This window comes from Chaetura pelagica, unplaced genomic scaffold (assembly GCF_000747805.2).
Source record: "Chaetura pelagica isolate M959 unplaced genomic scaffold, ChaPel_1.0 scaffold104, whole genome shotgun sequence".
Classification (NCBI taxonomy): domain Eukaryota; kingdom Metazoa; phylum Chordata; class Aves; order Apodiformes; family Apodidae; genus Chaetura; species Chaetura pelagica.
In genome coordinates, this window is record NW_009953786.1 from 9,291,314 (window position 1) to 9,317,924 (window position 26,611).

Here is a 26,611-nt window from a genome sequence, read left to right on the forward strand (position 1 = left end):
GTAGTACTATTTCTCTATTGATATGTTACAGTAGGAAGCCTATAATTTTTAATGGAATTGGAGGTATAAAAAGTTCTCAGTAAATCTTGATCTTTCCTCAGTGTTATCAGAGCATCCATCAGACTGATATTGCTGTGCAATGCTGCACTATGCAGCTGTGCATCATGGTTTTGTTTAGCATGCAGAAGTAAAAGGTAGACACTGCATATCCTGGCCACCCTTTTTGAAAGCATGGGAGGTGTGCAGTTTCTAGTTTGACTAACAGAGGAAAATTTCCAAACCAGATGCATTTTCAGTTTTATACCTATTTGTTTTGTTGCCTGCTAAGCAAAGCCCTACATACATAGAAACAAATTCATTTAAAAGCAGGAGAGTTCACATCACATTAGTCTCATTATCAGGCTACCATATCAGCAACAGTGGCTTTAAAATGTACAATATATGGGTAAAACAGCAGGTGAGCATATTTTGGGGTTTGCCTTCTTAAGCAGCTGTTGTGAACTCCTCTCTGAACATCAGGGTGGGTCAGAATGAGTTGTACTAGTTCATATTCACACAAATGAGATCTTTCCAGTATCTTTGAACTCAGAAGGTTTGTTGATACTAAAAGCTCTCAATGTTTGGTTGTTCAGTCAGTATAAAATCAATCAGTATAAATCCATTGATGGTCTGAGGCTCTACCACACGTAGGTCAGTCCACCTGAATTGGTGCCAGGATGCCTGTTTGGTGTTTAGACAGCTATCCAAATAATGCCACAGAAACCATAGGAATGTAATTCTGACAACAGTCATTCAGCTATGCTCAGAGAGGGGAAGAAATCTTGTTTTACAAACATCTGCTTTTCACTTTCCCTTCATGTTGCAGAATGCAACTACTTAGCTCTAAACAGCAATACATAAGAGAGTATTTAGCTCAGTATGTAGCTCAGTTCAGCTTTAAAAAGTTTATTTCTTCATAAAAGCATAATTTGGAGAATCCTTTTTTTTGTTGTAATGAAAGGCAATTGCTTCATGCTACTGGGGCAGAGAAGGCAAAGATTTGACAATGCTGTTGTTTTGGAAATGCAGACAGTCTCTGTATGAAGGCAGCATCATTACACTCAACCAGTTACGTAGCTCTCATTACAGTGTTGAGTTGCAGATTGGAGTGCCAGCAAAGTACAACATAATACAAAGGAGTTCTGTTGTAAAATAGTGCATCAGGAATTTTGTTTGTGTCTATTTTGTTCTTTCTTCCTCTAAGAGACTCCTTGGTCTCCTGTGGAAGATGCAGCTTGATTCTTGCCATTTAAAGAACTGTGTCAAGGAGGTAATTCTAGCCACTCTTCATGCAGACACTTGAACACCTGTTTCTCCTTCATTTGTCTGCCACAGCATTTTAGTTCAGGATAACACCTACTGTTATTATGTACTGCTGCTATGTTGTTTTTTTACCTCCTACCATAAGTGGGTTTTCTATATGCCTTAAGCAAAAATAAATTTAACAAAATCATAAGATCTACGGGTTGTATAATAATCTTATTTTAACATTTAAGATGCCATCACATGTGACCGTTGTATTTCTTCACAGTATATTCATCTGAAATGTACACCACCCCCATATTTTGTGTGCCAGCTCTCTACTCTGGAAATTCAAATATCTTGTAATTAACTAGTTTCAAGTAACCTAGCAATATTTGCAGATTATCAATGTCATCTTTTCCTGCTGCTTATTCCTCATTTGCAATTATAATCCCTGATATTTCAACCATCTCCACAGCAACTAATTATAATGGCAGAAATAGACTGACATCTATGGTTATTATGCAACAGAAATAAGTGAACTTTCACAAAAATAAATCATTCAAATCTTACTGATGTAAAAAAGATCAAGATACAGTTAGAACATAATAATATTTAGGTAGATTTAATCATTAAGTTGTGTTATTTCTTAATTTACATCTGAATTTTAAAGCTACTTCATTAATATTTTAATTAATGTATTTATAGCAACGTAATGGCACTTTTATAATCTTCAGAAAAATATTTCAAGGTAGTGTCAACTTTCATCAAACCTGTATTTGTGCTTGGAGCAGTAATTTGCAGCCTCTGATTGTTTTTTCTGTGAAGCATTAGTCAAAATCTGCAGAACAGATCGACTTTATTCTCTTTGGTAAAAAACCATCTACAGTTAGGTCATTAGGCAACACCAGGCAGAGTTTCAGACTTCAGGTTCACATTCCATTGGCACTTCATGTACTGGCCTGTCAGGTAGCAATCGATAATAACTAAGGTTTGTCCTATATGAGATATAGCACACACTCTAGTTTCCTAGATCTGAAAGAAAAAAAGTAAAAAGAATTTTAAAATACACCTTAACTTTCTCTGGAATTAAGGAATGAAAAATCCTGAAGCCCATGTTGAAAAGGGTTCTTTCCAAGCTTGGATGCCACACTAGCTAGTAAGCTACTTTTGCAACCAGCTCTACACAGGCAATGAAACCTCAAGCCATTTTTGTCATTCTAGCTGCCAGTGTGTTGAACTCTCTATTACTTAACAGGTCTGATTTAACCACACAAGAAAAATCCCCTGGTGTATATGGTAAGGAGATAAAATTCAAGTTCCTTTCAAAGGCAAACCAGATGCCTTTGCACATTTCTCAACAACTACATAATTGAATATAGTTTTGTGTGTTGGGATTGAGGATGTTTTCTCTTGATTCATTGCACACATAATTTAAAAACAAATACACTCAAGGACAGACTAAGTGGATCAAACTGAAGTTCATGTAGCCCAGTATCTTTTCTTGCAGTCAACAGTTATGTTTAGTAAAACCATATGCCAGCAGCAGGGAAGTATGCATTTCCCTGTCCCCTCTCATAACAAATCAGATTCCAGCACTCAGAAATTCATAAGCCAAAAGCTGCATCCAAATTAAGGAGCCATGTGTAGATTTTTCCTCCATTGCTTTGTGTCATTTGAACACAATTACACTTTTTACCTTAATGGATAACTCTTGCAGTTAATTCCACTATGAAAAAAGACATTGTACACAGAAACATCTCTCTCTTTTTTTTTATTTGACATACATGTGGGTCATTTTGTTGGATTACTCTGATTTTTTTGCATTTTGTAAATGATTGAATGACTGTTCATTCATTCATTAGACCTCTGCTGCATTCCCCAGGGAATGTTGCCCGTTTCCCAGGGTGAAGGCTTCTGTTTCAGTTGCCCGTTTCCCAGGGTGAAGGCTTCTGTTTTGTGGTTTGCTAGAATGCTATTTGTTCTAGTGTGGCCCATGGTCCTGAGCACAGAAGATGCAGACTGACCCACATCTCTATGTATTGTTATGGCTCCAGATTCAGAGCAGTGAGTTGTGACCATGCTGCGTGAGAGCAGGAGCTCACACTGCTGCCATGCATTCAGAAGGCAGAAGCCCTTCTGGCATCAGCTTTACCTCATCTCTGGGTCCAAAAGAGTGCAAGTGCTGTGGGGTTGCTTTGAAGGGCTGTTCCAGGCCGAGGGAGCCCTGTCTGGTTCAGCTCCCGCCGGAGGGTGTGTAAGAGATGTATTCTGTTGTTGGCTATCCTGTTTTATGCCTTGATTTTCCTTCAGGGGAACTATCTGGTTCATGCAGAGCACAGCTTAAGTGACAGTTACCATAAATCTTCGTAATTATCAGGGGACCAGGACCTTGGTGTGAAAGAAGAGATGACAAAAAAATACAGATTTATTACTACTCTTTACAGCTGTACAAGATACCCCATCCCTTTAATAATTCTTTTTCCATGACATTTTTAGTTCTCCTGTATCTTTTTGGGCATGGATAACCACACTTACATTAGCTGCAGACTGATGCACTAGTACAAGGATGCTGTATTTATTTCCTAATAATTCCTAATTGCTGTTTCCTTATTTTACTGCCCCAAGCATTATGATGAGGTTTCAGAGAATTCTCTGCAGAGTTTCTTCTGAGTGAGAATGACTCATTTAGCTGTTATTAAGTGTGTACAGCTAGGGCTGCCTTTTCCCAGATGTCTTTTTTGCTCTTATCAATGTTGAATTTTGTCACATGTCACTTAGTATCACAAGATCTTTTTGTAGATCTTTGCAGTCAGCCTTAGTTTTGACTGCAGTCAGCAAATTTTGTCTCCTTCCTGTTGCCAGCCTATCTAGTGAAGCACAGAGCAGGTTGCACACATCCCTCTGTTTATGGATGGGACATTCCTCCTTGCTTTCTAAATGTTATTAATCCACTAGAGGATGCTCATTCTTATTAATTCTTCCAATGACCTTAAAAAAAGGGGGGGTTAGAACTCTAAAGGCACTAACATGGCACAGAGCATCTTCATTCATTGACTTCTATAAATTTCCTGACTCAAACCCAGGATGATCTTTCTGCAGTCTCTCTTCTGTTAGAGGTCTCCTATTTCTAGCTCTATCTTATATTGCTGTTCCTAGGCTAGTGGTATGGAAACCAGGCTTACTGGGCTGTAATTCCTAGATGACTTCTAAACTCTTAAAAATAGTAACTTTCTATTTGCCCTCTGCCACTTTCCTGTCTTCCCTGGATTATATGCCACGCTTAATTAATTCATATATGATTTCCTGAGGAACTCTGGGAAGAAAACTGCCTGGTCTTGGCAGTTTGCTACTCTGCATTTTATTGCTTTTAACTTTACATCATATGAATCTACTAATTTTCTGTTTGGTTTTCTACATCCTCAACAGATTAACTTTATTAAAGTACTGGATAGTAGAAGCACACTGGAATACTGAGATATCAGACTGCCATTATACCTTTATTTTTTATAGTATTATCTACATTTATGGTGTGATTACACTGTAAGAAATTGGTCTAAGCCATCTCCTTTACTTCACTGTCCTTCCTGCCTGTCCTTTTCTGAATTTGCTTGTTATATCAGTACTTCAGTTCAAAACTGTTATTGCCCAAAATAAGGTGTTTGGTGTTTTCAACTCTGTTTCGCCATCCCAAACAAGCATCATAACTATGTTTCTGCACACCAGAAAAGCACTAAAATAACATATAATACTAAGTGTAGAAGTGCCTTATTCTCTCAGATAATTTAGCCCTCGCTGGAGAGGACCATGAAACCATTTTGTCATTGGTGGATTTTTACGAAGTACCTTCTGGTGAAATAATGGAACAATTCATACCACAAGGCAGGATAGTGCATGCCAGGTTCTCGTAAAGCTATTCTGCTTTTGTGTTACTGTAGCTGAGATCCCAGTCTCATCCTTTTCCTCTTTGATAATTCCAGAGGATGACCATGCATAGTGGTCCCTCTGTCTGGTAAAATTAACTTTTCAGCCAAATAAAAAAAGCAAAAAATCAGACCAAGACTCTGAATGCATAAAACACACAGAAATGTCATGTGTGGGTTTATTGTGTCTTGAACTATTACCAGCTTCCAAAACAGAAAGTAGACTGCACTATTTGGGGTGGTAAGACAATGGTGTTAAAGACACGTTGGGGTTTTTTCAGCATCAAGTCTATTATGTATCTACCTGCTAGTGCCATTGCACAAGCTAGAAATACAATCCAAAGATAATTGCTAGATGATGTGCCACAGGAATCTTCTTATTTTGGAGGAAGTGTCTGTCGCTTTGTGATTCAGTCATTTCTATAATCAAGTATTAAATTAATTATTTCCTCCTAACAGAGATCTGTGTTGAAGGGTTAATGCCAGTTCATTTTAATAACAAATGCATTTTTAAATTTGTCTATTCTTGAGGTTTTCTGTGGGTACCAAAATAGCAATGGTTTTCAGGAAGTATTTGAAATCTTAATAGCTTCTCTCTCAAAGGTGCTAACCCATCTTTGAATTTAGGTAGGTGTTTCTTAGTTGCAGGCTATTATTTTTAACATTTATTTTAACTAAGTGTAGATGTGGACATACATACTATTATCCATCTGCTTTGTGTGTCTGTTTGGGAGGCCGCTGTGTTCTAATTATTCCAGTGTAAGTGGAAGAACTGTTTCCTAACTGTAATTTACTACAACAGCATTGTTTGTGTAAAAACACACTTTGGGTAATGGGCAGGTTTAAGTTAGCTCAAATCCCTCTCTGCTGAAATAGAAGCAACCAGCAGACCAAGCTTTCTTCGTAGTAGCCTAAGTAAGATTTTGGTTTTTGTAAGATTTTTGTGCCATAATGCACTGGTTTTACACATCTCTCTGACTGTGGGTACCAGGCATTACATGTTCATAAAATTACAGTTGTAATGTAAGCTCAAGCTGTTATACAATCTACACAGCAGTTTGCTGTTACTGTAGAAAAGGTCACAGAATAACTGAATAGTTAGGGTTGGAAGGACCCTCTGGACATCATCTAGAGTAGATTACACAGGAACACGTCCAGGTGGTCTTTTAATGTCTCCAGAGATGGAGACTCCACAACCTCCCTGGGCAGCCTGTTCCAGTGCTCTGTTACCCTCAGAGTAAAGAACTATTTTCTTATATTTAGGTTAAACCTCCTGTGTACCAGTTTGTGACCATTACACCTTGTTCTGTTGCTGGACACCACTGAGAAGAGTCTGGCCCCATCCTCCTGACACCAGCCCTGTTTTCCTTGTCTTACTGAGCACAGCTCTCTTTTCTGCCAGCAGGGTGATCCTCTCAGCTGGCAAACAAGGTGGCCAAATACCAGCCAATAGTTTGGTTGTCATCTCCTGGTGGTCTGTCCAAGCATTCCTCCCCTCTTCTTATTATCAGCCTACCATTGTTTCGGTTTTATCTTAAGATTTTCCCTCCTTTTTCTGTCCCAAGAAAACCAACTGCGTCACCCTCTGAAAGTTACTCTGGAGAATCCAGTTTCTGGACATCTGCTGGACTTGTTTGTGTAAACTGTGCTCTGTATTTAGCCATCTGGATGTGTCGTCTGATGAGGAGCAAATCCAAAAGCAGCAGCTTGCCTTGTTATTTATATACCATGTGTAAACTCTGTTCTGGAGAGAATTCTGTTCTGCTGCAGTGTCACAGGAGTTGTTCTTATTCTAGTGATGCCCACTATGTGGATGCTTTGGTTTTACCTTAGAGGAATGTTTGAACTATTGCTTGATGTTTGAACTAATGCTTGAACTATTATGCAGCAGAATATTGCAAAGAGACATTTCTACCATTACAGTTGACACTGCAAATCAATACTGCAGTATTGTTTATCTGGGTACCATCTTCTCAGGGTAAGTGAAATGTACTGCAGGTATCTCACCCAGCTCTTCACTAATTTGCTTTGAGCATAGCTGTTTTTTTGTTGTAAATACAGAAATCTGAGATGTCAGGGTGCCTAAAGTAAGTTGAGTCACTTATAAGAACCAACCATTATTTGGGATATACAGCTGTTCTACACATTTCTTTCTTTCTAATAATTTCAAATGGCATCACTCGTCTTGCCTGGCTGCAAAGGCTTGGTGAGTAGAACCCACATTCTTGCCCTTTCTTGAATGCTACAGCTTCTGCATAGTGTAACACAGAAGTCTGTAGGAGAAACTGTCATTTCATCTGCTAGTGGTCCATGTGAAAACTTGAATGGATCTTCTAATACAAGGATTGTGTCAACTGTCTTCTGCTGGCCTGTAGGACATAGATTCCTTGAAGTAACAACTGTGGCAGTAATAGCTATTCTTCATTTATCTTTAATCTAGTAATAGCTACGTAGGGTGCTGGTAGCAGTATGGACTTCAGGATGGGCTGTTAAACCTACCATATTTTTTACTTGGATGAAAAAGCCTTCAAATAAGCTGCTACCACCCCCTCATTACTTTTTTTGATGCCTAAATTATGCATTCAGAATGCCCAGAGTATGGCTTTCTGGGCTGTGATGACATTATAATTGCAGAGCAGGTGTACTCTGAGATACACTATGTTACCTTGTTACAAATTTCTTTAATGAGGCTGCAGAGCCTCATTTTTTCATTAAGTTGTGGAAAGCAGTACCTGTTGGTGGCTCAGCTTTCCAGTTCTTGGCCTAAGGTTACCTAGGAATTCATGAAAATGCTGAGTTTCAGTTCAGAGGGAAGAACAGGAGGAATGTCTTTTCTTCATTTTTTTCAATATTCTGGTTGGCTTTTTGAATTTCTCCCTAACCTGCTGCACAATACTTCTCAAGTGTGACAAGAAAAGCAGTTATGTAGAAAGGGGGTGAAAATGTGAGTCTTTCCAAAATACTATTGATAGACAATCACAGGTCATTGACACAACTGAGTTCTCTTTGGCTACTTACTGCCTGGGCCGTTGGGGGTGGTAACATTTTTCTTAAGGGTATCAACAGTGTCATTTTATTTTCACTGCTGTTTTCTCAGATCTTTTTTTGGAACACATACCTTTTGTTTTATTTGTCAAGATTTCTTGGTTTATTTCCTGTTTTCATGTATTCATCTTCTGTCAGTCTTGCTCTGCTTGACCTGCAAAATCCATGATCTTGGGTTTCTCTGGATCTGGTCATAAACTAAAATAAATGTAGTTGTACTTATAAGACTGGAAATAATATAAAATAAGTAGAAGGTGGTTTGGATTTTTTTTGCCTCTTTTTCCTATTATTTGATTTGTCTTATTTATAGATTAACAAAATTTAAGCCCAGAAGGATAATTTCTTAGCATAGTGTGTTGGCCACTGGCTGTAGAGCAGTTACTGTTAATGCTTTGCTACTGATCTAGCAGTTGACAAGGCAAGTTGTTTCAGAGTGTTTGTACCTCACTTTTGTACCTCTGTAATGCTAATAATGACACTGGCTTGCTTCAGGAGTATTTGGAGTTAATCCTCCACTGTGACATCAATGCCAACTTTGGTTCTTGCAGCACATGCCACAGAAGTTTTCTAAATTATTCATGTTCTGAAACAGTTTGGTTTGTTTTTCAGTCAGCTCCTGTAACAGGACCTGATTTGAAGAGGTCTTTGCAAGTCTTAAAATCAAACTTAACTTTTAATAGCCACACATCTTTTCCCAACTGATGTTCACTCACTTCATAATCTCATAGCAGTGCTGGGCTACAGCCAGAACAAGAAATGTCATGAGCAGACATCACAGATAAAAAGGTGCTCCTAATCCTTTCTTGGTAGTACTCTGAGTCAGATTTTGTAGGTGGTGCTGTTAACAGGAAAACCCAGTCTGAGATTAGAGGGACCAAAACTCTGCAAGGAACTTTAAATCTCAAAGACTCAGAAACACATTGAAAATTTTTTCTTCCCTTAGACTTCAAGAGACTTACAAGTGTTTGAAGGCAAGCAAAATTCATATTTAGCACTGAGAAAAGCAAAGCAGTTATTTCAGTCAGGCTATGCTTTGGTGTTGGTCAGCCCTTAAGCTCACAGCACTGATGGTGGGTGCCATGCACAGCTATTGGAAAAATCCCACAATTAATGGATCCCTGTGTGAGTTGACACATCTACTTTTGTGAGCTGACATACATTTTCCTCAGCTCTTTCTGAGACTTTAATCTACGCAACATTTATTTTCTTAAAACTACCCTCTTCAGTCAATTTCAGTTTCAGGAGTGGATTCAGCCACAATTTTGTGCACCTTTATCTCAGCTACTCACCCTCCACTTCCTTTAGGGAAAGTAAAAACTAGCAGGCACTTCCAAGGTGCAGTTCCACCTGAATTAAATGGTTACATTAGTCTGAGATCAACCATGCCTGAGACTTGATCTTAGTATATAAGGACAACTCAGAGGCAGAAGCCCACACTAAACATTTGTATCAGATTAATCCTGCTCCATTTGATTATCAAGAAAGTGAACATAGTTGGAAGAATTTCAGGATGATGTAGCATCTTTTAATACAGAATCCATCACATCTGAAAATCTCTCCTTCCTTACAAGGCTAAAGGAAATATTGATGGTTGTTTATCTTATAACTGTGCAAAGCAGTTGGTTTGCTTGTTTCTAATTGCTTGGTTCAGAATTATTAGCAAAGCAAATTCTGCCTATTAAATCCAAATATGATTGATGCACCAGAAGGTTTCTGCTCTAAGCTCCATTCCTATAATGACCTTTGTTTTCTAAAATAGTCATGAAAATTATAGTGGCCTTAGAAAGGAAGAACTCATGCAAAGCAACGCCCATTGCTTTTTAAGACAAAGGCCTTGAGCAGCTTCAAAAGAAAGTGAGGTGAAGATTTAACTGGCTGGCACAGGGTGGGGTTTAGTTTCTGTTGTCAGATGAGAAGAAAGGGCAGGCATTGCTTATTTGGTCTGCCCCTTGGTTTAAGCAGCAACATGACAAGTTATGCAGAGGGGACCAGTTTATTCTCATATAGATGCTGGCTGAAAGAGTTCATCTGAGATATCTTGGAAGGAAGAACAGGAGAGACAGAAAGGTTACAAGTCCTGACTACATAAATGCCTCTTTGGCTGGTTAATGGAGCAGCAGAAGTGCTTGGCACAGAGGCAGCAGTGAGCTTCACCTTCTCAGCTGGAGGAGCAGCCCACAGTCACAACCATCAAGGAGAGCAACGGCTTATTAAAGGAATAAAGACAAAACTGTGCTTGATTTCCAGAATGAAAGGGCAGGAAATCCTCCTGACCCTGTCAAGGCTTCACTGATCTTAATGGGTCTGCCATAGAGAAAAGCTCTGCTTGAACAGCAGAGGGGTGCTGCTCCTGAGGGATGAGTTCGAAAATACCAGCTCAGAAACATTAATAAAAACATTTCCCACTGTTTTTTCTTCAGCACTTAAAAGAAACAGTATAGAGCAGAGCACACTGGCAAAATGTGTACACTTATGTCATAAAGTGCCCATATGCTCATTTCTATAAACTAGTAACTGATAGTTTCTTGGATGGATTTGTTAGAAAACCAGTTTCTGGCATAAGTAGACCCCATAAAGAGAGCTTAATGTGTATTTCTAATCTGCTAGAAGATTGTATGAATTAACAAAATGAGGTTGATCAGCAATGAATATCACCAGTGAAGTGATACATCTTTTGTTAAATACTAATTCTATTTCGTTTTTCTCTATCATTGAATTTACAAGGTTCTCATGAATCAAGAATTCATTCTCAGGTTTTTATTTATCTTCTGCTGTAAATGGATCACTTCTCATTGAAGAGTGAATTAATTTATTCTGTATCAGCTTTCTGCTTGAAAATAAAATCCTTCCTAAAAGAACAGGCAATCTTTGCCAGAGAAATCCAGAATAAGTGAAACGTTTCATTGTTCAGCTGTTAGATGGTAATGAGTTCTGCATCTAAGCTCTTGCAATTTTTTTTCCACCTGATCCAGCAATAGCATAGCAGTTTATGCACATAAATGTATGAGACTTGTTTGGGAGGAAGATTTGTATTAAAGGAAGGCAGCATGTTCCATAGTTTCAGTATAACATCTGTTATTATCATTCAGTGCTGCTCTTAGCTCAGCATGCCCTTCCTCTAAATATCTTATTAATTAAACTGGCTTAGCAGGGAAATAATTAATACTTTAAGTCCTGTACCTACTTAGAAAGGATTTGGAAACAAAAAATTGTTTTAGTCTGATCTTCAAGCTGGAGGATTTTTTTTCCCCACTCGTTAGTAGAAGCGGATGACAACGAAAAGGGAGTGTCTGAAAAAACAGAATCTTCCAGAAATATATTCTATATTCCAAATTCTGCTAGACTGCAAAAACAGTCCATGACTTTGAGAAGTCTTGGTCAATCTTTGAATATCTTGCCCAGAGGTTGTTTTGAGAAAGGCACTTCTGTGCTTCTCCAAAATGTTCTTCTAGCCCTCAATAGCCATTGGTCCCCCAAAAAACCTTAACTCCAATCCACAAAATTATTGTGATTTTTACCACTACTTTAGTGGTGTGATGGCCTTTCCTAGCCATGAAGTCAGTTTTAGCACTGGTGCCTCCTTGCATAGCCAGATGTTGAATAGGCAGGAGGGTGAGATGGTGAACCAAGGCGTGTAACTGTGCATTTGTCTGTGAAACACAGATCTGTTACTCAGCTATTTAAGGTACAGAGATGGCTGTACTTGGCCAGCTGTACTAAAGCCAGAGATGGCTGGATTTCCCACTGAAGAACAAGCTCAGACAGACTGGGTGCTGTTTCCTGCTTACACTGACAGAAAATTACACTTTCCCAGACCTACTGGAAAAGGTGTTTGGTGCTGCCAAATTCTTCTTTGAAGTCAGTCAGGGTTTTAACAACTTCTTTGGTGGGAGAAAGCTTGGGAGTTCTCTGTTGCTTGTTCTGGCTTTGTTTTGTTTTTTCTTTTTGGAGGAGCTGAGAGCAGCCATTCTAAGGGAGGAGAGGGAAAAACCTTTAAATACCATATCAGAACAAGGCCCCTTCAGTGCAGGGAAAGAAGACTGGGAATCAGTCTGCAACATGACTCCACAGTATGATTGTTGGGTATTTCTTTTCAAAAGCGTATTAGAAGCTTAGAAATGAAAGTTTCATTGAAAGTCAGCAAGGTGCCTAAAGCACTTCTTCAAATGAGGCGAAGTCTGAAGTTCAGAGGGTGGGTTTAGGTATTAACTGTCCCTACTGACTTTCCTTGTCTTGAAGAATACGTGTTCAAAACTGATAGTAGCAATGGGGAGACCTAAATATATCCTATGGAAAAGAGTGAAGCAGAGCTAGCTTTGTTCATACTCTTCATATCTATCTGGCAGCAAATAAGTTGCAATGTGTGTAGTGTGTCAGTATAAGCATAGCTAATACAGTATACTAAGTATACTGTGCCCCTGCAGGAACAGCCAACATGCAGCAATGCCAGGAAAGGTTACAGCCTCGTTTTCCAGGGTGGAGAGAGGGTTTTGGAGCCTCTTTTGCTTTAAATCTACCTTGGGCAAACTGAAGATGCTAAGTCCCAGTTCATCTGTGTGTTTGTGCATCTGTGCTGGGTCTGATCGGGGAGCATATGGCAGAAGCAATTCGCCCTTGACTGTGCCTCTTTTTTGGCAGGGACAGGCTTGTTTCTTGCAGAGCACACACAGTCACGGCCTTTCCTGCACATCATTTCTTGTGCCCCTGGCTTGCTGGCTTTCAGCTCTTTGCCTGAACGCATGTCCTTTGTGGTGTTTTGGTTAATTGGACATTGTTTTAATTACTGCTGGACTAAACAAACATGAAATTTCTATCTGTCATTTTGCTGCCTCACTGACCACGGTCTCCAAGCAGCAAATACAGGACTAAGGCTGTTCAGGCCTGGTGCAGATTGCAGTGGCTTTTATGGAGTTTCCCTCATTTACAGCTTTTGGGAGAGAAAACACTCCTACAGGGAGAAGAGTCTACTGAACAGCTCTTTTTTTGTCCTGAATGCCTCATCTGCTCTCACTGGAGACTGTGGCAAACAAGCTTCTGCACTAATTTTTTCCCTTTGCTGTCTCTAATTCTCCACAGCAATGCTTGAGTCGTGTCAAAATTAAGCAAGGGGGGGTGCAGGTACACCCAAAAATTTATCAGTCTATGGTATAGCCATTTCTGTCAAGAACAGCCATGCTACAGCATCAGGCAGGTTCTCTGGACTGCCAGTAGTAGCCTTTATGTTCAGACACTTAATTTGCCACTGACTTGCAGAGGAGAAAAAGCATTTCTTAAATGCCAAAAGGCAGTCTTTTAAAATAATTACCTCCATTCTTTGCTATTTATATTGACCCTTCTCCTTTGCTTACAGCTTTGGAAAGAAAAATATCAATGAGGCAAAGCAGAGAGGAGCTTATAAAACGAGGAGTGCTGAAAGAAATTTTTGATAAAGGTAAGTGTTCTTTTCACAATGTTAAATTGACATCCCATGTAGTTTTGTGGTTAGATATTACATTATTGTAGCATATGAGAACTGGGAATACGGTCCTGAATTGTAGGACTCTGCAGAATAAGGTCTCCAAGCATCTTGTTTGATTTCACCATTGACTGGCCCTCTCCATTGGATGAATGTGGTAGTTAGCTAGCAAATAAAACTGAAAGCTAATTGGAAATGTAAAGGAAATATAAATCACAGCAGAGTGCAGGAGCCAGTCACTGCAAACCAGCAAGTCATCCAGATTGCAGAGAGATGGAGTGGCTCTGTGCCTGCATGTGTTGTCATTGTCTGGTTGAGTCACTTTGGGATTAACTGTTGTGCAAAAGGGAAATTTTAAAAGATTTTGGATACTAACTAGCACAGAACAGTGCACAATCTCTTCAAACAGCTCAGAAGACATAACAGTAGTAATTCCTTGTTCAGGATAACTTTTGTTGAGTTGGTAAGGTATTTATGCAAAACACCATTGTCTTACAAAGACCATTGCTTTATCCTGGTAATGCAATACATATTTGATATCTGTTACATATGTGTCAATCTTTAACCTCAGCTTTTATTTGCTTTGCTTCCCTTCTTAATAACTAAAGTAATTATTTCAGCAAGGTGTATAAAGACATTACAAAGTTGCCTCTTAAGTTCAGTACAACTTATACATGTGCTTTAAATTCTCATTAATTCCAAGTCTAAAAGTCTTTCACAATACCAGCAGAAAACCTGTTAGAAGTCAATAGAAGTTATTAACTGTCACAGACATATGAAGTAGAGTCTATCTCATAAAGTCTGGAGGTATTAAATCTGCTACCTGCTTTTTCAGCCTAGCTTATTGGGAAAAGAGAGATTATTTTAAAATTTACTATCCTAAACTGTTTAATTATTTACATGGGAAAAATAAAAAACATTGCAAAAACAAAGCAAAATGCTGCTTGTCCTTAAGTATTACTTTTTTTAACCATTATGTATTTTAGATTTTTCTAATCCTGTAGATCTAATGCTGCCTGTGCTCTCACTATGGCCTGCTCTTTGGAAGTCATCCTAGATGCAACTTCAGGGTATAAACAACTCCTGGCAAAAGGTTTGCCCTTCTTGAGCCTCAGCACCACCCAGGTCGTTCCCTCCTTCATCCCTGCCTCGCATCCCACACGTAGCTGCTTTCTGACCCAGCACTACACAAACCTAAAGGCGTCCCCAGGAAAAATCTTTCCTGTGCAGCTTGGCCCTGCCCACCATATCGCCACCCAAGTGTTGCAGCTTTCACCATCCATCAAATAATGCTCTAGTATATCATGTTGTGAAGCAGATACTAAGCTGTCTGGAGGTCCTCATCTGAAAAAAAGAAGTTAATCCCTCTTTGTAGTAATTTTTCACCTTTTAATATCAGGAAAAAAAAACTGGTCTGAAACCCATGCTGCTTCATCCTATTTCTAGTGCAAAAAAACAGAGACATTGGACTTTTTTCACTGTCAGGAGCCACTAAAAGGGAAGCTGTAATGCAAAACAGCTGGACTTCTTATTCAGTATCCTGTATTATTTCCTGCTGGTTTCAAACACAGAAAACTAAGAATTGATGCTTCTCCTCGAAAGAAAGAGGTAGGGCAGAGAAGAAAGTGCTAATACACAAGTATAGTAGCAGTGACCAGGTAGCTTTGATGATACCAAGATATGAGTAAGACAAGATTTGTAGAACTAAAGCAATATTTCATTCACTGGTGTAGTAATCTGAGAGTAATTCTAATAAGGGATATTATATCTCACTGCAAATCTTAAGCAGAAGTAGTTTTCCTTCTAATTCCTGTTAAATAATCTCTAATCCTTCAAGAAACCATGGCAGATTTTAGCACTTTTAGCAGAAGGCTTTATTTAATGATGATAGCACCTTCCATGCCAAGAGGCATCTTGCACAGGCAATAGGTGTAGTCATAAAGTTAAATCTCTTTGTCTCCCTCTCCTAAGGGCTGGACAAAGCAGTCAGAATCAGCCTGTAAGTGAACCATTTTGCCTTTTTCTTTCTTAAAAACAATCTGTACAGAACAATAGAAATTTAATATGTATAGGCTGACCCAAGAACAGAAATTCTGGAGCTGGCAGTGTATTTAGTATTGGTCTTATTCTATCTTCTATATTGAAAAAAAAACCACAATTAGCAAGCTGTTCACATGCTCTGTAAAAAGACACTGACCTGTTTGCTTCAGGATTTGCTGACTTTTCAGAGGACTTTGTGTTACCCAGCAGGTGAAAGCAAAGCACAGCAAATCACAGTGTTCACACATGGGAGGGTCACTGCTGTCCAGCTGCTATATTTGGGAACCAAGAAATGCTTTTCTCACTTCAGTGACCCCTATTCTTAAACTAGTCAAGTGAATCCACTCCAGACTGAACTGCAGAGAGCTCTTTTCTTGGCAAGGCTCATGACTGAATCCGTTTCTATCATCTTCCATTTCCAGTTCTGTACTTGAGTCTTCTGAAAATGTAGGCAAAGGTTGTGATTTTTCAAATACTGTGTATTTTCTGAAAAACAGTATGCTGAAGTGCCTGATGAGGTGCCTGCTGTTCTAATAGTTTGTTGGCAGGCAGTGCTGAGAGGTTAAAAATACAGCTTCCACCTGCAAATCAGCACATGCTATGGCATTCAGCAGAACTCACATTTTTGCTGTACCATTGCTCCCACACATTGATAAACAGCTTGGATTTTTCACTTGAAGGTGTAACTGTCCCCAGAGTATGTGTCCTTAGAATTGCTGACTGTTCTGTGGTGCTGGTCAAAGAATTAAATCTACTTGTAGTATTTTGATACCTCTTCCTTTATCTGAACATAGATAAGATTGCCATAGTGAAAAATTTCTGAACATGACTGTGTGCTAATTGGTTACTTCAGAGGTGATGGTGCAATGGTTCTGCAAAGAAGCATGGCCAGCCTTCATCTTTTATATTTTTGTATTTTTTTACTCTCTACGTAATCAAGATAATGGATTTAGACCCAAATTTCAGGTTAACTAAATCCTGACAGGATTTGGGAGTATTGCACTTGATGTGCTAAGGTGGATTCTGTGGCAGTAGGTGAGCTGAAGTTTGAAGAACTTGCTTTGGCAGCAGGGAGGAAGGCATGGCAGCCACCAGGGAGCCAGTTGTGCTGCATTTTCAATACCATGAAAAGATCTGAACTCCTGTAGAAGCAGGGAGGGCATCCATATGTCAGCCTGTCTGAAACCACCAGATCCCATGAAATCAGAGGTCTGCTTAGAGACCGAAGTCAAGGAGTATCCTATCCACTGTGCTAAGGTAGCCATGAAGGCTAGGAAACAGCCTCGAGGACACGTCTTGACTACATGCAAGAACACTCCTGGGAGCTATGGCAGAAAAGAACATGAGTTTTTCTCTGCCTTTCCTAGCCTTTGCTGTTGAGAATGCTTGCCTGGACAGTCTCACTTGAGAGCAGAGAAGTACTGAGGGAGACGAACCAAAGAGGAAAAAGAATAACAAGATTTCAATCTTTCCTCATCATTTTGACTTCCTTAGCCATTTATCTGTTGAAGGAGCACATCAGCTCCTTTTCAAGCTTTTCAACTTCATGCAAGTTCCCTAGCCCAGGGTGTTCAGAGTGAAAAGACACGATGAGAGGAGAGGGTAGGCAGAGCCCTGACGTAAAGAGGCAGCAGAAGGACTTGGTCTACACCAGCCAGTGTGATGGGCTCCTCCACAGCAGGCAATTTTTTAAAAGCACCTGGAACTGGAAAGGGCAGGTGAGCTCAGGAGTACAAACCATGCGTAGAGGCCACAGGTTTGGACTGTAACATCTAGGCATTTCTGGGCCTTTATCCCATGCTTTTCACTTGCAAAGGTGAATCAAAGTGAGTCCTCTGCATCAGAGAGCTTCCTCAGAGGTCCTGTTTCTTCAGTGACTGCAGGTGTGCGGAGCCTCCTGAGTAACAGGAGAGCAGCCTTTATGTGCTCCTGTTGCTGCAGAGGTCAAGCTCCTCTCTCTGGTCCTGTCCAGATCCAGCTGATTCACACTTAGATGGCACTATCAAAGCTCATGCATTTAGGGAAAGTTGTTCTCCACTAAATAGCAGCAGGCTCTGTGAAAACACAGCAAAGGATTTAGCAAGTGTGAGAACAAAAGATTACATATGTTATCACTGTGCAAAATTAAACTCATAGCCAGTTCCTGAAGACTAATAGATTCATCTATGTATATGTAATAATTGCATTACCAAGATCCTTTTCATTTGTATGTCAGCTAACCAGAATAGCTTTTAGTGCTTCAAGAATAATAAGTAATTTGCCTTTTATAGCGGGTAGTTGAGCATGTCTCTGATCCAGGATTAATTCACATTAAGATATTCTTCACTCTACAAATTATTTTATCCACATCTTTGATCAGTTTGCTGTACTTGAGCTGCTTCCCATGTAGCTCTTCTTTAAGCATGATCTGATTTAGCCACGATTCTGTGTTGTGTCTAATGATTTCAGTCAAATCCAAGGACAAGTTTTAGAATCTAAATGAAGACTGAAGATATTCAGAGGGAAAATTAAAAGAGCTTATTCTGTCAGTGTAGAAAACTGTCATGCTTGTTGTTATGACAAAAAGCAAACCCCAAAATTTTATCTCATGTTTTAGGTTTTTTTCAATCATAAACATTCAGTGGGTCATTTGAATGACATCTTTTTAAATCATGCTGAAATTACCTTGAGAAGTGCAAGGTGCACTTAAGACAGTAAAATTTCAAGGTGCTCAGCGTGTTACAATAGGCACTCCACTTCATTGAAATGTGCAGATATCCCTCCAAAAACTTCATGTTGCTGGTTTTATCACATATACTCTCTGTCTGCTCACAGTTACGGTCCCATTGAATCCTGCACTGAACTAATGAATATTGCTGGACACAATCTCTGCATAAGTTGCTCTACATAAGAAACAGTTTTGCCCTTTTATGAAACCAGGTAACTGAGATGATAGCAGCCCCTATCCCAAATGCATGTAAAGGTGTGTGTAAGCGACACAGGGAGAGGGGGAGAAAGGGAGACAGAGCAAGCATAAATGATATAGCATCTCCACCCAGAGAAGCTGAAAAACATTCAGCTTAAATGTTGACTGAACTGTTGTTTGATTTTTGCTGCCTGAAGAAAGAAACGGGTTTGTATTGAATGACCACAGCAGTTAGAATGAGATTGTGCTGAGAACAATTGGCCCAAACCCTCAGTTGTGATTAATGTTGCCACCTTTCAGCCAGCTCAGTTGATTGCTCTGAAGACTGTGGGTCACATTTCAGTCTGGTGTGATGTGGCAGTGTACCATAATAGTTCTCTAGGTCTTAAAAAAACCTCCAGTAAAAACAATAAATTCAAGACCTTGGTATTTCTAGTAATGCCAAAATAAGCAGGAGACCATATTCACTCTCTGTAAAGAAGCTTTAAAAGGCAAAGACCTAATTTTGGATACTTACCAGCTAATGTACTTTCAGACTTGTTAATTGCTGTGTCCTGATGCTTAAGTGAGACTTATTTTTTTCTCTTTCCAATGTTGTTTTCCAAAGTGTTATGCACATTCCCCCCATTAGGGGAAAATGTGCACTAGTTGCAATGATGTGCATCTCTGCTTGGTACATTCATCAGTAACATGGTTAATCAGAGGTGCCCGAAAATCAATAAATAGATCCTGAAATCCTAAGTTTTTCATTAAAAAAATAATTTAAATGCATAGTAAGATCAGGCTCCACTTATTTGTCTGCTGGTTTTTAGCCTTACAAGACACATTCTGATTTTATTTTTAGGCTTCCACATGTAACCGTAGGGGCTGAACACTTTCCTTTATAAAACTGTAATTGAGATATCCATGTGGTCATTGCCTCCAGGTACCAGAGTGCTGTGTATAACAAGTTCTGAGATAAAAATCATGCAGGTTGACACCAAAGAGAATGATCTGATCTCTCACTTCTGTTCTTTATTATTTCTAATGTGAAGTGGTGTCTGATAAGAAAGAAAATACAGCTGCTCTTACAGTAATTTTGCTGGTAGAGGAGATACTATTAATAACTTTTAAAACAGTCTTTCTAAATGGAATTTGCTATATCCCACTATCAAGACCTTACATCAGACAAGTAAAAACTATTTTCTCCCTTACTAAAATTCTTGATGCTGCGAGCTATAATGTTTTTATTTGTGTCTAAAACAGAGATATACTTCTATGATTTTACTTGTGTCCCTTATAGCATAAACATTGTTGTAATGGAAGAGAATAACAACAACAACTATTATTGTTTTCACTATTACTATTATATATTATGATATACTGTGTGTATTAGTATTCTTTAAGGAAGTTCCACAGCTTCAGTTCCAGCCCATACTAATTCATCACTTCTCAGCTTCAATGAGGCAGAGGGAAAACAGATTTTGTGGCCCTGGATGGGGTCGTGTATCCCCATGGGTGGAGGATGGTCAGGAACCATCCACCTTAGACCATGGATCATAATGACCCTCCTAGGGAAACCAAAAGAACAACAAAGATACCTGTCAGATCTTTGATAGATCTTTCTCAAATTTTAATAAACCCTTAGGGCAAGTGAAATGCTATCAGACTTGTGTGAAACTGTTGTGGACAGAACATCACAGTCAGACATCTCCGAAAACTGTTCTGCACAAGTTGGATTTTTGAGATACAAGCCATATTGTTTTGATCCTTATCCCTGTGTCTTCTGTATACATACAAGATCTCAATTCAGATTCCTCATTTGCAAGCAACTAATCGAGATAGCAGATTTAATTTAAAATTCTTTCTGCATTTATTTATATGTCTTCTGTTTTCATTCTGCTTTCCTCCAACTATGAACAGATGGGGAGCTTTCCATACCAAATGAAGAAGGAGCTTTGGAGAATGGGCAACCTCTAGGCTCCGGGCAAGTGCTGAGCTCCAGCCAGGTATCCCTGCCAGCCCTAGCAGAACTGGAGTCAGGTCCAGCACCTGGGGAACCCTGCTCATACGAGGTGCTCCCAACCACAGAGATCATGGATGGGACAGGTAACATCTTGTTTACATGATAATGTATATATACTAAGCTGTTTGAAACAGGTTTCTGACTTCTAACATTTGTGTCTAGCCCTGACAAATCCTTGTTGAAAACTAAGAGGAGATGACAGCATATAGATTGTCACTGGATGGTCCGTGAGAAATGTTAACTGACTTGGCATAGAAGTAGCACAAGTAACCTGCACTTTGTCAACATTTAAGAGTAGATTCCTAACTCTGCAGCTACATCTCAGCTGTGCCAATGAACTCTAGAGCAGAGAGCTGACAATATTTTTAAAGCCTAGGGTACAACACCGTGCCCTTTACCCAGTGTGTGGTGCTGGGTGACACTGACACCACGCAGCTTTCAGTAGCTGACACAGCCAGGTACCCTTACCCTAGGTGAGGCTCTCTGTGCTTCTTTCCCAACCCTTGCAGATAGACAGCTAACCCTGTTAGCTCCTCCTTCTGCGTCACTTCATGCTGATGGTTGTGACTGGCAGAACTGTACATCTAAGATCTTCGACAGCTGTGCGGCCTCTTTGAAATGGAGTGGGGCCCGTGAGGTGCTTTTACATTTACAGGATAAGTTTAGAGACTACCTGCTACCATATCTGGTCCTGAGCAAGCTGTAGTGACAGACCATCTCAGCTGTGACATTTTAAGGCTCTTGATTTGCGTTCAGGATGTGGGAACGCGTCTCAGCCTGGCGTAAGGGAGCTGGCTTCTGTCAGAGGTAATGGGAAATTCGGTTGTTGTGTAGCTGTGTGTTACTGTTCCTCTCTTCCCTCCTCTTTATGTCATCTGATGTTTGAGTGAAATCTATTAGTCGCTCTTAATCTGCATTGCTGTGCTGCTTTTCTTGTGTTACTACGGCTGTATCCACTGCTGCTTTGCTCGTAACGTTGTTGCGTCTATGATGTGGTTGTGTCCTCCAGTGTCTGAAGAGAGCCCCACATCCAATGAATCCAGCGTCCTCCTGTCCCAAGATCCTACAGCTAAGCCAGTCCTGCTACTTCCCCCCAAAAAATCTGCCGCTTTCCCTGGAGACCATGAGGACACCCCAGTGAAACAGTTGTCCCTCCTCAAACAGCCCCCTGCCCTGCCTCCTAAACCTATTGCCAGGATTGCCAGCCACTTAACTGGTAAGTAGGTGTTCCTGGACCCTCAGAACCACCATTTCCCTCATAGGAAGAAGCTGCCCTTACAGCAAGGTTCTCTGTTCTTCCTCCTTCTGTAATGCTGTTTGCACATGTTGTGTGTGCTGGGAACGTATCTGTGTTGTACCTGCAGGTCACGAGGCATTTTCAGACTGTACCTTCATCAAGGTCACTTCAGAGCACTTCCCATCTCAGCTGTCATTACCTCAGATGGCTGCTGCATTTCCTAACCCACCTCACTCTTACTCATCAAGACTTCACCATCACCACAAACATTGCAGGATGTGCTTTGATGGGGAAGGAAGGGTAAGGAAAAAGCTAGGATATCTTTAAGTGCCTTTGATAGGAGAAGGGATGAGGATTGAGGGGAAAGGAAGACTTTTGCTTTCTCCTTTTGCCCTTTGTTGCTTCTCCCCTTAACTGCCTTCTGGGCAGTCCCCCTGCACACACCCTGTATCTTTCCATATCTTTGTCTTTTACTTGGCACCCTCAGCCTTACACAGGCAAATCTGGCCCATGGCTTCTTGCCATTTTGCTTCCCTGCTTTCACCACCCTTTTCACCTCTGCTCTGACTACTCCCCTCTGACTGAGGAGTCCTGATATGGGCAGCTCCACTTCACAGAGGCAAGTATTTTCGTGCCCTGCAGTCTATCTCTCACTGCATATCACCTAGCAACAGTAGACAATACAAGCTCCTTTTCTGTGTTCCAGATATTTTCATGAGTGTCCAGGCTCTTTGGGATTCAAAGCTCTAGGTATATGTGGAAATGGTGGATCTCCTCTCTCCAGTCTCTCATTTAGACCACCAAATCAAAGAATGGCTACATTTACACAGACCAAAAAAATTCTCTAAGGTGCTTGCCTGCACCTTTTTAACAGTATGCTCATAATTGCAGCTGCTGCCTAGGAGGCAGCACCTCAAAATCATGGGTTTAAGACAAGATGTCTTCTGTATTGGGGCATCTACTGCTCTTCTCATTGGGTCAATATTTTTGTGTTAACGCTGCCCTGATCTTTCCAGGGCTGATGTGAAAAATGCTCAGTCCACATTAATGCATTCTAGATGTCAGGTTGTTTGTTTGTTGGTTTTTTTTGTGGCAGTTGCTACCCATTTTATTCAGGTTAAGGTATATATCAGGAAAGAGCGTGTTCTGGTTTTCTCTCATATCGCCACGTAGTCTCTTTGTGTTTCTGTTTGGGTGGCCACGCATTTTTGTTTTGTACAGTTTTGTTTGTTTTATGTGAAATCTCTTTACTTTCTTGCCTGCCAAAATCTACACATAATGGTTAATACTGTGCCCTGTACTACAAAATGAATGGGCAGTTCTGCAGCCTGAAAAGTTAGGCAGCAGTATTAATGGCTTCAGGTGAGGACAATACCAGCTTTCTATGATTTCGCATAACTCTGCCCCAATTGCAAGAAGCTGTTCAGAAATGAGGCCAACATGGAAGAACTAAAAAATATAAAATACATTTTTAAAAAGGGAATAGCATAGGAAAAAACCTCAGGTACTAAAGGTTATTAATTCTTACGCCTTTCATCTGTAAGAGAAAGCAGAAAGCACCTTCTGGTATAGTGAGGTTTTTTGCAACTAAAAATTTTGTGTGAGCTAGAATTGTGCACCAGCTCTCAGCATAAGTCAATTGCTTGATGGTGATGATTTTCCAATGAAAATTAAACAGAACTGTGACTTCTCTTACTTTGTGGTTGCTTTTAGTGATCTCTCATGCAGTCCTAAGTAAACTCTTGTACATACATATAGACAGATTCTGTATGTGCTTATATAGAACCCTCAGGGAAAAGGAACAGAGATTCAAATTTAGTCATAGGGCCCTAATTTAACTGACAATTATTCGTGGTAGAACTTCAAGCCTCTTTTATACATATCTTATAAATAAAAATATTAAATTTATTCTTAAGGGTCCATTTACTTTGGTGGTCTAACGGATACACATGTTGTTCAGTGCCTTGTGCTCTCCATGGCTGATTTTTAGCTGTGTATAATCTTTGGAAATGAACAATCAAACTTAATGAAGCACCCTCATCAGTGAGAAGCAAAATTAATGCTATTCTTTTACTAATTACTCCAGAGGCATCCTAAGCTTGTGTGTGAGAAAACAAAGTCTGAATTCTGGCATTAGTGGGTAGACTTCTCTGTTCTTGTTGCCTGCCCTTTTTTCTACTAAAGATTTTGAGAGAAGGACAAATTAAGACATTCTGGGCATGGCTAATGGAGAGTGACAGTGGTTTAATGGTCTGGTAGCTTTGTTCAAGAAGACTGCAAGGGGACATGTGATCTTGTGAAGTGTTTGGGAACACATCTGAAAATGCAGAAGCATTTTAACAGAAGTTTTTAATAGAAACATTTTATTCAAACAGATGTTCTAAAATCACTACAGGTGTGGTCAACAGCAATAAAAAAATTTAAATACAGAATTTGAGGAAGGAAAAGCTTCCTTTGAGTCTGACCACCTTCTTGCTGTTAACTTATCCCAAGTTCTTCAATAAATGCATGAAGACTGACTTGCAGGGTTTGACAAAAGATGTAATAAAGGTTTTAGAAGTGGAAAAGAAACATTCCTCACCTCTGAAAGCATTTGTAAACCATCTCAAACATCTATCTGCCTGTGCCAAGACAAAGATTGGCCTTTTCCTCAATAAGAAATGCACATAAAAAGCAGGCCTAAAATAAACATGTCAGACCACATCTAATTTGGGGGAGAATGAAAAGAAAAATGTGTTTTAAAGGTGGCAGGAATTGCCTCTAGCAGGTAAAAATAACACAGCCTTGGCATGCTCCTTTTCAAGGCTGAGGTGCTGTGGGGATGGGGCAGTGTAGGAATGGGGACAGAGCCAAGAGCCAACTGCAGAGCAGCCACTGGGAGTGGTGCCACCACCACTGCAGAAGGTTCTCTGTACTTTGCCTCATGCTGTCTCCCATGCTCCTATTGATGCTGCCTTCACAGGGAATATCTGGATCACAACACTGGGTGTGGAAGTGCTCACGCAGCCTCACATTTTTTGTTAGTTTACAGAATTAATTACTTGGATGGAATTTTCAAAGCGACTCGTTAACTTTATGACAAGTTGTACTACTTGTATATAATACAGCAAGAACACTGTATAAGATAATTCAGTGGGAAGGAATCTCAACAATTCTTTAGTCCAACCTCAAGCTCCAAGCAGGGCCAGCTGTTGGGTAAGGACTGACCTGTTTGTTATAGGTCTGATGTGCAGCAAATATTGTGGCATCCACAACTGTATTTTAATTTATTGTCAGCAGTGGGAAGGTTTCTATGCCCAACAACTCTTCCATCAATTCTGGCACGATTCTTACTTAACCATGCACAGTGCTGAGTGGTCACAACCCTGCTGGGAGCCAACATCTTGCAGAATTGCTCATTATTCTCTTGAACATTAAGAACTTCAGCCAAAAGAGATTAATCAGACTTGCACACCTGGCTTCACAGAGTTTGCTTCTCTTCTGTCACATAAGTGCTTTGTGCAGTGATTTAAGACTTTGGTAATGTTTCACTGAGAAGACACTTATCACAGATTCCTTGCTCACATTTCCACTGTCCAGCTTCTCGTTCATCTCCAGATGTCTGTGTTTTATGAATATTCCATGTTGCAGACAGTAGCTGTTTCCACCCCTGCTTCACACATCACATACATTGTGAAATTAAGATAGACTCATTCTCCTGTGCTAATCTAAGGTTGCAGTGCCTCTGTCACAACTCTACTGGCTGATTGCTTGTATAAGAAAGGAAAAGAAAGATGGAAGGATTTATGGTTGCTTTATACCTGAACCATTTGGCATGTTATACTCACTCCCAGCATACAATAGTACTCTAATCTTCAGCATCCCAGAAGGCAGCAAACTCAGTTGATACTTCCAGTTACTCGTTTGCCCGAAGCAAGAGATGCCTCAGTTGGGACCTCTTTGAATTCACTATCAGGGATGATTCCGCCTGCATCATACTCAGAGTGGTGGGGTGTCCAGGCACAGGCACTGTCAGAGGAAGACAATGGAGATACAGCAGAGAGGGATCTAAAGCTAACAATCAGACCTGCCCTTTTGAAAATGGAAGTGCAGAGCTCAGTGTAGCCTTTGTAATTCAGGACCAGCTGTAGAAGTGAGATTGCCTGGACCACAAATGTATGAAAACACTTTGTTACTACAAATCCCATAGGAGCCTGATTCTCAACTCTCTATACAATTTAGTCTTTACTTCTTCTGTTATTTACCTTTTTATTGAAGATCATGAGTTCTTTTATATCGGGTACAAAGGAGAAGTAGTGTGCGTGTAAGAAAAACACAGTAACTTGGAGTCCTTCCTGTGCTTCAATAGAAAATCCTGAAAGTCTTTTTTTCTACTGTACAGAAGGATTTAGAGAAGAAGGCAGTGCCCTGTGGTTTGGCTATCCCATGAGTTAGATTTGAGCCTTAGTGGAGCCATCAGAAGAATTCTTGGCTTCAAGAGACATGACAAGTGAACATGATACTGCATTGAATGCTGAAAGACTTGGGTTGTGCTCTCTGTAACTGTTCCACTTTGCAACATGGAAGTCCCACTTCTCTCTGTGCCTCTATTAATCCACATTTGCTTCACTTGTCATTATCCTATAAGTCTTTTGAAGATCAGGGCTTTGTTCCTAGTGTAGTAAAAACACTAGTATCAAGTGGATACTGTAGGTGCAATGAAGCTATGACTGGCCCTAAA

At 40.0% G+C, this 26,611-nt stretch overlaps 1 protein-coding gene across 1 annotated transcript in view; it reads left to right on the plus strand.

Annotated features, from left to right (window-relative positions):
• PHACTR1 (phosphatase and actin regulator 1) overlaps window positions 1-26,611 on the plus strand; it is a 301,044-nt gene that overhangs the window by 218,499 nt on the left and 55,934 nt on the right. The window contains exons 3-5 of the mRNA XM_010000934.1: window positions 13,600-13,680; window positions 20,552-20,737; window positions 21,664-21,870. Coding sequence (XP_009999236.1) covers window positions 13,600-13,680; window positions 20,552-20,737; window positions 21,664-21,870 — 474 coding nt within the window. The remainder of the gene's footprint in view (window positions 1-13,599; window positions 13,681-20,551; window positions 20,738-21,663; window positions 21,871-26,611) is intronic.